Source organism: Clarias gariepinus, chromosome 13 (genome assembly GCF_024256425.1).
Source record: "Clarias gariepinus isolate MV-2021 ecotype Netherlands chromosome 13, CGAR_prim_01v2, whole genome shotgun sequence".
NCBI classification, from domain to species: Eukaryota; Metazoa; Chordata; class Actinopteri; order Siluriformes; family Clariidae; genus Clarias; species Clarias gariepinus.
The window spans coordinates 20,296,313-20,311,087 of NC_071112.1; the positions used below are offsets into that span (position 1 = coordinate 20,296,313).

Consider the following 14,775-nt stretch of genomic DNA (forward strand, 5'->3'; position numbering starts at 1 on the left):
AGGCATATTCCATCCTCCCAGAGAAAAAAGTCAAGCCCTGATTAAGTTATCCCACTCCAGAGAATAGCGAGAAACAGCCAGTCCAGTTGTGGCTCTAGAGGTTCTTTTTAGCGCGAGACATAAAATGGCTGTGTTCTGTGTCTGCCTTCTTTGATTTCCTCTTCGCGAGAACGGCTTTGACACTCAGAGGCAGTGAGGCGAAGCAGCAGCTGCGAGTATGAAGAGCAACGCCACTGTCAGACTGGCAGCGTCGTTCTCCCGAGGCCTTAAATCTGTCCTTCTTGATTTCTACTCTTTCTCATATCAATCTTTTACCACTCATGAGTACTCCTAAAGCAGGTGGTCAGATCCAGTGGGCTGATATGTCTTTGTGTGAGGAGATTAATAAGCCAGCCATACAGGATACGTTGTCATAAAACATCAGGGCTTTGTTTTGGAGTCTTGGGTGACGTGAGACAGTTTTTATATCCTGGGAACCATGTCTAGTAAGTGATACGTCCATAATAAAAACCATCATTGTATGGTTCTCATGTTGGGGCCTCTCAAAAAACGCTTTAAATGTCTGTGTTAAAAGCAAATCCTTTGAAATGATAACGCCTTTTGTAAAGAAAGCATTATGCAAAACCAAGCAGAGTAAATTTTTTAGGTGTTAACAATGTGTATTTTTGAGACTCTTTTAAAGATAATATGATCAACCCAGCACAGTATTAGCCTTCAGCCATAACCACTGTGTACCCTCCCCCAACACGCAGCATCTGGGCTGATGGGGTTTTTCAGGAAAAAAAAAAAAGATCACTGCTGAAAGTGTTTATGCCTAGCTGCAAACACTCCCCCCATTTCACCCTCAGGTTTCTTTCATACTGTATTTATTCTCCTGCATGCAGGGCATGACTGTTTCTAACATTGCTCTCTCTTATATTTTAGAACAGTTCATGGTAAATTGAAAAGCAAACAATTGTGTCTTGTTATTTCTATACATCGTGTTCACTTCAAAAAGGTGTTCCTTGTCTTAACAGGCACTGTGCAAACCATGGGAATCCAAGAGTCAAAACATCTGTGTGATTAATTATACTTGCAATGCTTAGGTGAAATATGTCTTTATTTAAGCCGTGATGTAAATGAGACATTTATATAGTACATCAACTTCAGGGCCTTCAGGTTGTTTGCTTTTTGTCAGCCCTTTAGTGTGCCTCGTGTGGTTAAACAGCCACAGGATGATAGCAATGCCTTGTTACCAAAAATGTACAGGGCGGAAACTACACTAAGGATTGTAAAATAGTACATATAGACGGTAACTCAGTTTAATTTAATAGTATATGTCCTTTATATTCAGTATTGTAGATTATAAAAGAAATGCTGAATATAAGCACAATAATTTTTTTTTATGAATAATACTTTAACCTTTTTTTGGACGCTCTGATTCGAAGCAGCTGGTTTGCTTTTACAATTTTTTCATGTTAAAATTGCTGCAGAAAAATGTTTAATCAAAATTTTACAGACTGAGTAGAATTTAAATAAGAAATTAATAAAACATAATTTTTCATATATTTTTTGTGCAGCGTTACTTTCTTCAGTCCGTTTCTTATTTTACATAGTAAATTATTGAAATTATTGAACGAAGATTAATATTATCAGGTTTTGTTTCTACTTGACCATTCCATGCAGGGATCAACTTTATCATAAGGAAAAAGTACCCATAATTCACAGGGTTCCTACCAAATCATATTAATACAACATAAATACTACATCTGCTCAACAGTTTATTAAACAGTAAAGTCTAATACTCTACATCAAATGCTGCCAAATGTCAGCAATAGTTGCTCATTTAACAAATTTTATAAGTTTGTTTTTTAATAATTACTATTGCAAATGTTTCATGATAAAATTCACTACTCAATCATGTTCTTTATACAGTTTGTAGATTACTGATTCAGACATGTCATATGCATAACGTGATAACAGTACATCTATGATGCCAGTTTATCCTAAATAATTTTATTCTTTATTCTTCTCATTAATCTTCTGTCAGGATACACATGTAATGCTTTTAGTACTTTTAGACTTGTTAGAAAAGCTATACTCTCTCATAAACGTTTGTCTGTTTAATGTCACATCCATAACACTGATAAAATGTTAGAGGTTTTCAGGATGTAAGTCATTAAACAGTACTGTGCAAATGTCCTCAGCCACCCCATCATCTCTTCATACTAAATTAATTTCATTTCATTTCATTACATTATAAAATTAAAGAAATGGGAACAAATGTTTTACTGTGACCGGCTTTAAAGTGCCTAAGGGTACAATTAAAAAATTGGTTGTTTCTGTAATACTCTCAACAGCAGGCTTATTTCCCCTCTCGTCTTCTACAAATACCCATTCACCATCACCAGATATTGTGATCAGCAGTCTGTTCATCTGTCAACATCTGTACTAGTTCCTCATGACTTAAGTTAGAGTGATTCATAGGTTACTGTGTGGCTTAACAAATGAAACTTGTCAGGTACAAGGACAGGACTGAAAAACATTTAGACAGAACCTTGCCAAAAATAAGAGCCAAAAAAGTCCTCCAGGAATCCTGAAGAACTGTTCCTTAGGACTACATTAAACATACAAGAAAGTCTTCCTGTTTGGAACCTGAATAGGAAAAAACGACTCAAGACTTTTGCGCCATACTGTATGAAGAGGTTAAATGAAGTTATGCAAATTAGTTCTCTGATACTAAGCTTCTCCATGCTCTGAGGCTTTTTGCTCACCAATATGAGTCCAAGTGTCACATCCATAATGCTGGAAGTGCCCAACTTTTAAAGTAATATACCACAACATTTGAAGTGATGAACAAACTTAAACAGGTTTCTAAAAAAACACACCTTTTAACCAGCACTTTGTTACCAAATTAACACATTTTAAATCAGTATTTTTATTATACTTTATACTTACAATACACAAAATTTGAATGTACTGTATACACATCTATCAGATTTTGAGGGGATCTCAAAATTTGTGCTCACCCATCATTCCACATGTGCTTTTTTAGTGGCCTACAGACCTATTTGTGTGCCCTGCAGAGGAGAAACAGCCCCATTGCATTAAGGTGCCTCCACTACGCTTAGCAGTGCTTGTATACCTTTTTTGAATAATGATAAAGTGCTTTCATCTAGTCACTCTAACCCAGACTTGTGCAGAATATACAGTAAGCAATTACTGTCTCATGCTGGAAGTGACCATTACTTGTCAGATATTCTTGCAGATCTTTTAAAAGTGATTTATGTCTCTTAGCAGCCTTCCTCGTAGGGGATTGTCTTATTCTTTTGTCTCTTATGAAGTACCTGTTCTTGGTAATGTTACTGTGGAGTCCCGTTTTCTCCACTTTGCATCATACATCTCATGCTTTGGAGATTCTTTATACCTTTTTTCTGATCCATACATTTTAACAATGAGATCTACAGGGCTAGAGCTGATCTTTATTTAGGGTTAATCATTGTGAACCAGGTATATGATAATTACTTTTAAACATGAGTTCGAATGTATTTAGTTGATTCTGAGCGCTCACTATGAGTTAATGTATAGCATATCGCCAAAAGTTTGGAGACAGATGATTATCGCTTCCCTGTGTAGACCTTCCAAGGTGTTGCCTTAAAATTGGAAGCACACAATTGTCTAGAATGTCTTTTTCTCTGCTGTAGTATTAATATTTCCCTTTAGTGAAACTCATGGGGTCCTAAACTGTTCCTGGATGACAGCATGCCTCTGCATAAAGCATGAAGTCCATAAAGACATGGTTTACCAAGGCTGGTATAGAAGGACTAGATCTTCTCGCTTGAAATCAGTGCCTGAAATTACTAAAAAATTAATTTTAGATTGAATGGGTGTAAATTCCAACAGCCACAATCATAGTCACAATCAAAATCAAATGGAAAACCTCCCCAGAGAAGTGGATACTGTTAAAGCAGAAAAGAGGAGGGGCTACATCTGGAAAGGGGTGTCCTGCAAGTAAGGTGATATATCTCAGTTTCAATTTTTATATCACAAAAAGCCACATTCCAACTCTGCGAGTGAAGAGTATTTTTTTTAGTAGTCACTCAGTGGTGTGGAGTTTTCTTTAAAATTTACTACAGATAACTTTACAGTTGTAATGCTTGTTTTAAAGCTTAAAGAAATAACAAATCTTTTTTTTTTTCAATTATAGTCCGTAGTAAACCATTAAAATATGTTTATGGTAGGTTTTAAGTGTCAATTTAGTAAAAAAGTGCTGCTACTATAATAATAATTCACTTAAAATTAAAGTAGTAATCATTTACTCTTACTCAATTCATCTCGGAAAAAAAAATTACACTACTCTCTATTAATTACAATAGTTTCATTTGATTTTCACTTGAATCTGTCTATCTATTTATTGATGTTTGATTTATTTATCAAGTTTAATAGTTTATAAAAACAAACAAACAAACAAACTAAAAACAGTAGGGTTACACTACCATAGAAGTATTACAGGAAACTATGTACTAAAGTCCTATAACAAGAGGAGCTGTCTTTTATTACTTTCCACCCCTGGTACGAAGTCATTTGTACCTGCTGCTTAATTGCCTGGTGTGTTGATATAAACAGTACAAAACTGTGTTTTAGGATACATCAGCGAGAATGTCTTTATTATGTCATATGCACTCGCTTGCATACTTAATTAAAAACAAGTGTAGAGGTTTGTTGTTGGAATGGGTTTATTTCTGTCTGCAAGCTGAGCAGTCATCCTTATTACTGGAAGGTTAATGTATATTACTCACACTAAGATGCTGCTATTGCAGACTAATTCAGACTAATAAACCTAAATTTATATGGATGTTAACAACACCTGGCTTACATGCAGGTTTATATAAACTTTACTTCAAACTGAACTAATCCGAAACACCTTTTTATACCTGAACAAGATTCAAAATTATTACTTACATTATTACTTTCTTCCTTCTTATCCACAAATTGTATTCTATGAATATTATAGATCATAACCTTTTAAACTCCCAGGACAAGTCATCCGACGATATTTTTGTAAATACATTTTTTTTTTCAGTTTCTTTTTTTTTATGTATTTAGTTTGTATTACACCTTTTAGCTAATTAATATGTTTTAAGATTAAACTTTTCCCAATACAGATTTTAAAGCATTTTTAATGTGGGGTTTATATACAGTGTACAGAATCAAATTTGTTGCTTGCGGTTTTAATATTCTAGTACAATTAGCAGTTGTGAGATATGTTGAGTTTCTGTTGTGTTTTATTAATATCTGGGGCGTTCAAGTTAAACAGGGATTTGCAATGAAATTTCTTGTGAATGAAATGATAAAACTGGTTGATGAGACTCCCATCCGCAGTAAAGCATTTGAATGGTTTAAAGGTTTTAAAGAAGGCCATATGTCTATGAAGGACAATTCAGGCCTAAGTGGCTCAGAGTCCACTGCAGTTCTTCTCAATAAAATTCAGTGAATTAAACACCTGATCCTTGATGAATCGAGGAATAACTTCTAGGAACTGTACACACGATCATTCAAGAACACAACTTGTACATTAAAGAAACTCAGGTGGGAGTTATTGCCACATCCCCTGTACAGTCAAGACGTTGTTCTAAGTGATGTCCGAAAAAGAACCCAAAAAGTATTTGATCACTCTGTGATTTTGCAAGTTCTCTTACTTGGAAATCATGGAGAGGTCTACAATTTTCAGCATAGGTGCATTTCCACTGTGAGAGACAGAATCTAAAAAGAAAAATCCAGAAATCACATTGTATGATTGTTTTAACAATTTATTTGTGAATTACTGTGCCAAATAAGTATTTGATCACTTGCTTATCAGCCAGATTTCTGCCCAGTTATTTTGCTTTTAAATAGTCCAGCTACACTCTGCTCATGATTCTAAATTAGTAGCACCTGTTTAAGGTCGTTAGCTGTCATAAAGACACCTGTGAACCCCACAATCAGCCAAGGTCTAAGTAGATACATGGGGTATCAATGATGCTAAGAATGGTGAAGAATCAGCCCAGAACTACACAGGAGGAGCAGGTCAATGTCGTGAAGAGAGCTGGGACCATCGTTTCCAAGGCTACTATCAGTAATACACTAAGACGTTATGGTTAAAAATCTTGCATCGCATGGAAGGTTTCCCTGCTTAAGTCAGCCCATGTCCAGGCCCGTCTAATGTTTGCCAGGGACCATCTGGATGATCCAGAGGAGTCATGGGAGAAAGTCCTGTGGTCAGATGAGACCAAAGTAGAACTTTTTGGTCTTAACTCCATTTACCGTCTGGAGAAATTATTGGGATGATACTCATCATTCTTCTACCATACCTACAGGAAAGCATGGGGCTGGAAGCATCATACTCTGGGGGTGTTTTTCTGCATGGGGGACAGGACGACTGGACTGTATTGAGGAGAGGATGAATGGGGCTATGTATTGTGACATATTGGGCAAAAACCTCCTTCCCTCAGTCAGAGCATTAAAGATGGGTCATGGCTGGGTCTTCCAACATGACAATGACCCAAAGCACACAGCCAGGAAAACTAAGGAGTGGCTCCGTAAGAAGCATATGGACTATTTAAAAGGAAAATAACTGGTCTTTTAGGGTCAGAAATCTGGCTGATAAGCAAGTGATCAAATACTTATTTGACACAGTAATTCACAAATAAATTGTTAAAAAATCATACAATGTGATTTCTGAATTTTTCTTTTTAGATTCTGTCTCTCACAGTGGAAATGCACCTATGCTGAAAATTGTAGACCCCTCCATGATTTCTAAGTAAGAGAAGGTTGATGCACAAACTGACATTATGTGACATGTAACTATGCTATCCTAAAGTGTTGTTGTCAGCTACTGAATGGAAAGTAAAACTGATAGCGGGGAAAGATGATGCTGTAAACTGAAGTTTTTGTATTGTTTTTACTGTTTCTTATTATCTTTAACAACCTTTGAAATGATAAGGTTAAAACACTTTTTTTCGTAGATATAATTAGCTGCAACTGCTCGCTGTTTGGCTCACTGAGAATTAAGAAATCATACTCATATAAACAAAACTGTTTTTAACAATCTTATTTTGCAGCATTTGTGCCTTTAAGACTTTTGTTACATAGAGAAAACATGCACAAACTATTCTTTAACAGCTTGTAAAACTGTAAAAAAGCAAGGGTTTTCTCACAACTGCAAACATTGATCTCATTTTGCAGTCAAACTGTTCATATGTTTATTATGTGCGTAGTTTTTGATTACAAAGATTATAAAAACACTTTTATAGTCTTTAATACAGTATATTAAGACTGCTCTTCTGTAATGTTTAATATTTTTGGCTTGACCGTTCACACTGTCATTTCCTGTTGCAGGTGGAGAGTTGTGGATCACTGACAGAGCTGGTGGGTGTGTCCAAGAATCACAGAGGAACTGGAATCCAGTCCTGTTCACAGCTTCAGGTTCACAATGGGGATGTAGGAGAGAGGCATGGCAACAGATCCTCCGAAGGCTCTCGCCCCACGCAGGAGCAGAATGCTTTGGAAAACGGCTTCCCTCGCCAGGCCGCCTGCAGCATGAGCCCTTCCCTGGAGAACGGATTTGTTGTTGCCCATGACAAGTGCGACTCCGAGAAGGACAAAGAGGAGATGCTGCCAAATCTACCTCGCAAAAAACGAGGAAGACGGAAACTGGAGCGACCAACTAAATGTGAGTTACGCTTAAGCGTTGCGTTACAATAGCTGCCTGCTCTTTAAGTCAGTGAGTGCTTGTGGGCTGAGGGCCACAGTGTGTCATCATTCTGGTACAATCTTCAGCCTTTGCTGATGAATGGAGAGCTGTTGTAAAATAGCACTCCCCTTGCATTCTTTGGCTGCGGTAGTGCATTTGGAAATTTAGCAGCTTTTGCTTTTCCAGGATGGGTCATTATTCATTTACGAGTAAGTTTTAATTGGGAAAAATATAAGATTACTTTTTAAAGACAGGACACTGCATAAAAACATACCGTAATGTGCAAAGTCTTTCCAAAGCCAAGGGTAAATGCAAATAAACATGAACTAAAAGTACCAGTCATTTCCTGTATTTAGCAAAAATGTTGTTGACTAAAAGAGATCAAGTTTGATTTTTATAAACTTCTGCTTTAAATTCCATCAAACATGCTGTAGTTTAGTTTAATAGCTCAATCACATGCCCTGTTGGTGGGATGTAGCAAGTGCACGACTATATGAGATTAATTACAAATATGGAGAGAATGTGCTTTTCGTATTTATCAAATGACTTAGAAATGGCTTGTGAGAGCAAAATTATGCAAAATCCGACCAGTTTTTTATTCATTGTACTGGGAAGCATTACACGCTTTCATCTCAATGAGGAACCCCTAAACACACTGCAAACACAAGCTCTTTTAGATTATTACTCAGTTATTTATTTTAACCCATATTATTCATTAACTATAATAAATTATTCAGTGAACTAAACAAGATTAGTGTGTCTTATGAGACCTCAGCATGCTTAATGCAGAGATGATGTCTGTGAGGGTTGCGTGAAGACGAAATTATTTTGCTTACAAACTTGCATACTTCTCACGCTTTCCTAATTGGCTATCATGCACCAATACTCCAGGGTGTTTGGGCGGCGCTGTTAAAATTTCATTACAATTTTCATGGCTATATTTATAAGATATGGCTGCTTTAGAGTACTTTGGCTAGGTGTCGAAGGTAATCCAAAAATGATCCAAATAATATTAAGACCTTCCTATTTTCTTCTCTAGAAAAAAAAAACGAAAAAGAGAAATACAGTACAAAAGGTACAAGAGATCATTAAATAAAACAAGGCCAGAGAAAAACCTACAGTATGTGATGCTTAAAGTTTGTCGGCTTGCGCACACTTTCTTTGTAATGGCAAGTCACAAGATTTGTTGCATAGCATGTCTGGAGAGTTCACCCAGCTCCCATGTGCACAACAAAATGTCTGTTTGCTCTGCGGTTACGTCATGTTGTTTGTGGAAATCATCCGAAAGTCTTCTCCATTTAATGCATTTTGAGGCCTTCATCCTGGGCAAAGCCACAGGGAGTGGACGATTAAATGGTTAAGGGCTGTTTGATGTCAGAGGTGACAATTACAGTATTGTTCAACACCTTGACGTCTGTCAGGAACGTAAGGTAAAGCTGATTGGGAGAACACAGAGATCGAAAGACTCAAACAGTGTCGTCAACGCTTCAAGTGTGGAAATGTCACACGCAGGTCTGTCAACTGTGAGTCACAACTTCAGTTTAAAAACAAAAGAAATAATCGTATATGCATTATATTAAAATATTACTTAAATTGAATTATTGCCAGGCAAATAAACAGTTCTAGTTTAGTAGATTTGGTGTGTGATTATATTTTCTTAGGTGGACTGAAGCTTTTGCACAGTACTAAAAGATGATCCTGCTGTCAGTCAGAACTTCATTCCCTCCTCTCTCGCCCTCTCTCTCTCTCTCTCTCTTTCGCTCTCTCTTTCTCTGTCTCTCTCTTTCTGTTGCACCATATTTCCTGGCCGGAGCAGGCTATGACCTTGATGAGAGCAGTAAATAAAGCCCAGGGAGACAGCTGTCTCCTGGCAACCTGCCCTGGGTGGGTGCAGTGCATGGAGAGACAGCAGTGCTGTGTTATGGCCCCTCTCTCAGCAGGGACTATGCCAGGTGGATGGCACTCTGCCCAAGCCACTTACACAGTGCTCCCAAAACACAGTATGCACTCATTCACCCAGTGCACTCACACTCACACACACACACACACACACACACACACACACACACACACACACACACACACACACACACACACACACACACAGACATATAATATTATATTATATATTTCAAGTGTATACAAGTTTATATGTGTACATATTGTATGCCTACACACACACACACACACACATATACAGTATACTATATATACATACATACGTTTATTTATATTATATATATATATATATATATATAGAGAGAGAGAGAGAGAGAGAGAGTATATTCATTCATATTTCAACCTGAAATGTCATTGGTCTACCCTTATAGTAACATGTTAGTTAAAAGATTTGAAATGCATATTTATACATATTAATTAAAGTGCTATTGGATTCTTAAATCTGAATGCTCAGAAGGTTTTGATTTCTTTTTCTCTGCAGACACAGTAGTTCTAACTGTAATTCACATCACAGGTATAAACTAAACTCTGCCTGTTTTAGTATAGTATTGTTTCTGTAGTAACAGGATATCCACATGGATCTGTATGACAGCTCTATCTGTATAGTTAATGCATGTAATATATAATCAAGATATTAAAAACAGATTATTCACAACCAAGGATCACTGCAAAAAATGTTGACATGTAATGTCTTTTATATGTTGAATTTCACTTAATCTGTCACATGTGCCACTTTCTGCATCTGTGTACATTAACCAAACCCACTGCTTTTTTAATAAGATCTGACTGTAAAAAAACACTTTGTAAAAGCTCATTTATTAATTATAGTGAGCCTATTCCTGCATAAAGTTTGTCATTGTTTAATGACATAAGTTTAGATTTATTGAGCTTGTGAAAATATTCTTTCTGTGCAACCACAATCAAGATGTGATGTGGAAATGCAGTAAGCAAAATGTATTTTTACAGTCTAGATAGTTTTTAGGTTGTGAAATCTTCAGACTATTGAGAATATAGAGAATTTCTGCATTTAAACACCCGTAGAAATACTGACATTTCCCGACTATGTGACAGGCTAGCACAATAGTGCCAAGTCATTTCAGTTTACTATCCATAGTGTACAGAATTACGCACACTGAAAGTGTCCTTCTATAATCCTTTTGTGGATTGGATGATAAAAATAATCTATTCCATCCATATGGAAGGCATGATTAGGTAGGCATCCTTCTGTGAGTTATTTTCTGTAGCAGTGATTCACACCTGTTTGTCTGTCTTGGAAACATTGATACATCGGTACTTTATTTATCCAAAAAAAGAGTCTGTAAGATCATATTATTCCAAGTTTCTAACCCGAATGCAGAATAATCTAACACAGAGTAGCTTCAGGAGTTTATAATACAATATTTATGTCATTCATCTGGAAAGCAGAGGAAGGATCTCAGCTCAGGGCTTGGCACACTGAGATCTATAGAGCCACAGTACTGTATATCAGCTACACTCATGAACCCGCTGACCTCGGCAGTGGAAACGACCCCTCCTCTGTCTGAGCAACCGGTTATGTAGTCATTTCTTCCCATTGTGAGAGAAAGTGTGTGAGTGGGTGAGAGAGAAGGAGAGCTGATCGGGATGTCTGTTAGTAGCTGGGTGCGAGTCGGTCCAGGAAACAAACATGGGTGTCTTTTGCCTCTTATGTGGGTTTGATTTTTGAGCCGCTCAAGATAGCTAGACTAGCACGCCTGGGAGTACCAGTGGACTGTTAAATGAATATTTGATGAACAGAAATTGTATCTTATGGCCGATACAGTGGTTCTCAGTCTGCTCATACAATACATTTCTCCTGATTTTAACACATCTGATCCAGTCTCTCAAGCAATTATCATGTCATCAGGTAATTATAGAGACAGGTGTGTGAGTAAAGAAAACGCAAGCATGTGAAGGACTAGGTGCAAGAGTCATTACTGGAGGTGGGGGATGTGGAGGTAATATTATATCCTGGTATTTTAAGGCTTAATAGCGATAAATGAAATATGTACTGTATAACACATTTTTTTTTCCTTCAAAGCGGGCGTTGTGTTCACTTGTAAGTCAAAGCTACATGTGAGATGTCACAAGCACTTTTATTAAAACAGATTGTAATCAAAACAAAATGCAATTACAGGGTTTTATTCCTTGGAAATAAAGAAAATATGTAAAATAAACAGCATATATTAAATAAGAATAGGCCTATCTCTGATAATGAACTAACAACTGAATGAACTAACAACTGAAGAATTAATATCTTCATGTCAAAAACAACAACAGTGATTTAAATAGAATTAAATGCAACAATAAAAATTTAAACATAACTAGAATAATAGCAAGCTTACTTGCGCTGAAGGAGTAGTTCAGTTTTCTACTGAGGTAGACTGTGAACCTTTTGGAGTTGTGATAGAGAGAATACAGAGAGCATGTTTTACACCAAGCCCTAATGGCTATTCTTTGCTATATATATATATATATATATATATATATATATACACTACCGTTCAAAAGTTTGGGGTCACTTGCAAATTTCTTTGTTTTTGTTTAGTGATTTATTTTCTACATTCTACAACAATACTGGGGATTTCAAAACTATAAAATAAGACATATGGAATTAGGTAATTATGTAACAACAACAAAAACAACAGTTAGTTGTTATTTTAAGACACAGAGGTCAGCCTTTCTGTAATAGTTCTTGCAAAAACAGTATTGTCAAGTGCATTTGCATCTGGCTCTCATGAAGACCATCCAAGGAGGGCGAGACCAAAACCTACCTCTGCCGCAGACGAGAAGTTCATTTAGAGTTATTAGCCTGAAAAATGACCAATTAACAGCACCTCACGTTATGAAGTCTTTACAGAGCATAAGTAGCAAACACATCTCAATATCAACTGTTCAAAGGAGATTCATGCATTTTTTGGACGCCTTCAGCATTCCTTTACAATGAGTTAGAAAGTGACCCCATACCTTTGAACTGTAGTGTGTATATATATATATATATATATATATATATTATAGTGATCCTGTACGAATGACTTATTATAAACATTCATAAACTGCTTTATTTTAGTGATGCACAATTTTTTGTTTAAAAGTTTAAATTGCAGTATACCACTGTTTGTATGTGCAATAAGTATACCACTGTTTGTTTCAGGTGATATATGCATAGTCGAAAGCTGATGTGGAGTTTGTTAATAATTTAGGGTTTTAGGTTAATAAATAAATATTCATTCATTTATTCATTCATATTCTATACTACTTTATCCTGTGCACAGGGTCACACGGGCCTGGAGCCTATTATATGGTACTACCATTCCTAAATATGCTTAAATACAAAATGCCACATTTTATGGTTAAATATCAGTTTGAATTGCGGTAGAAATATTTGTAGAAAAATTGCATGTAATTGCAATGTGAATTTTCAATTAAATCGTGCAGCCATACTTTATTTGTTAGTTTTTCGTCATTATGTTTAGACATTTACTAATTAAGGTTTATTTTAAATTAGGCATTAAATATAGAGACATGTGGTCAACCACTATTAGTCAAGGCATTGTTATAAGTCAGAGCACCTCAGCGCATTTCTCTCTATAACCACTTCATAGAGCTTTGTATGGTAAATTAGGCTTGTAGCTTTCTTTCTGTCCGGACTTTTTTTCAGGCTGTGAAGTGCTTGTGACACAAATTTTAACACTTTCTTTGTACTGCAGTTTATTTCACTAAGTCAAGTAAAGTGTTTTTTTATTGTCATTTCAACCATATACAGTGCAGACAATACATAGGAAAGTTAAACACCTTTCTAGCAAGACCATATTGCTATATAAAACAAAAAAGTATACAAGGACTATACATTTAGACTTTTATGTATAATACTACATAAAGTACACAATGTGCAGAACTAACAAGCTGCTTGTAACTATATTACAAGTTGAAGATAATGCCATGCATCTTATTTTCGTCAAAAAGATTTTACTTTACGTAACACCAACAGCTTGCACTTATGTGTTTCAACAAGGCAGCTCAGGTTGTATACAGCAGGTTTACGTGTGGACGCAGAGAGAGAGTGGGGTGGGGCTGTATGGAGAGTGTGAGAGATGGAGGAGTGGGAGAGGTGCAAACACTGGCATCACTCACTTCATGAATGAAATAGATCATATAACATATCAGTCTGTATTGATATAAATGATACTGTCTCATTCTATATCTAGTCAATATACCGCCCTTGACACTACGTTTGCCTGTTAGCTGTGGCATGGTAATTAATGCTGAATAGCTAAAATTTAAATAGAATTTATAATTTAAGAGAAGTCATCATCTCTCACTTTGTAATTGTCCTTCTTTCTCCTTCCCAACTTCTCTGTTGCTTACCAAGACAGAAAGATAGATACATATAAATACAGAATAAACCCAAGCCATACTGCCAAAACGCTTATATATATATATATATACACACACACTACCGTTCAAAAGTTTAGAACACTTTTTTTTGTTTAGTGATTTATTTTCTACATTCTAAAACCTTTGAACGGTAGTGTGTGTGTGTATATATATATATATATATATGAAACTATATATATATATATATATATATATATATATATAAATACATATATATAGTTTCATGTCTATTTTAATACAGTAAATATGTATATATCATGCATTTGTGCATGTACAGGATTCCATAAACATAACATTTTTTTCTTGCTCAACTTACATATTTCACTTAAGTCAATTCTACCCATCATTTAAGTAAGTTGCATATTAAGTGAATAATTTTTTCTTTCTTTAGGTGTACTTTTACAGCTTTTATAGCATTATATGTTCGAACGTCTATACTCAGCTATCAGCTGAGCTGTCGAATAGCAGTTAGGATAGGCTAACAGTAGAACTTTGGAAAGTGAAGCTGAGAAAAGGGATTTGATATTTATGTGTCAGGTTGGAGGTGTACATTTAATTAGCTCCACTAAGGTTGGCTGTCCTTCATAGGTTTCCCATGCTCTTTTTTAAGCCGATGTCTTATTGCTCATGAATCATGAATCATTGTAACAGCTCTGCTAGTGTTTCAGGTCACTAGAAATCGAAGCCTC

The 14,775-nt window shown here is 36.0% G+C and overlaps 1 protein-coding gene across 5 annotated transcripts in view; it reads left to right on the top strand.

Moving 5' to 3' along the window:
• Positions 1–14,775, top strand: part of dnmt3ab (DNA (cytosine-5-)-methyltransferase 3 alpha b) — a 60,697-nt gene that overhangs the window by 6,182 nt on the left and 39,740 nt on the right. For all 5 annotated transcript variants that reach the window (XM_053509349.1, XM_053509351.1, XM_053509350.1 and 2 more), the window contains exon 4: positions 7,357–7,690. In XM_053509349.1, the coding sequence (XP_053365324.1) occupies positions 7,357–7,690 (334 nt within the window). The remainder of the gene's footprint in view (positions 1–7,356; positions 7,691–14,775) is intronic.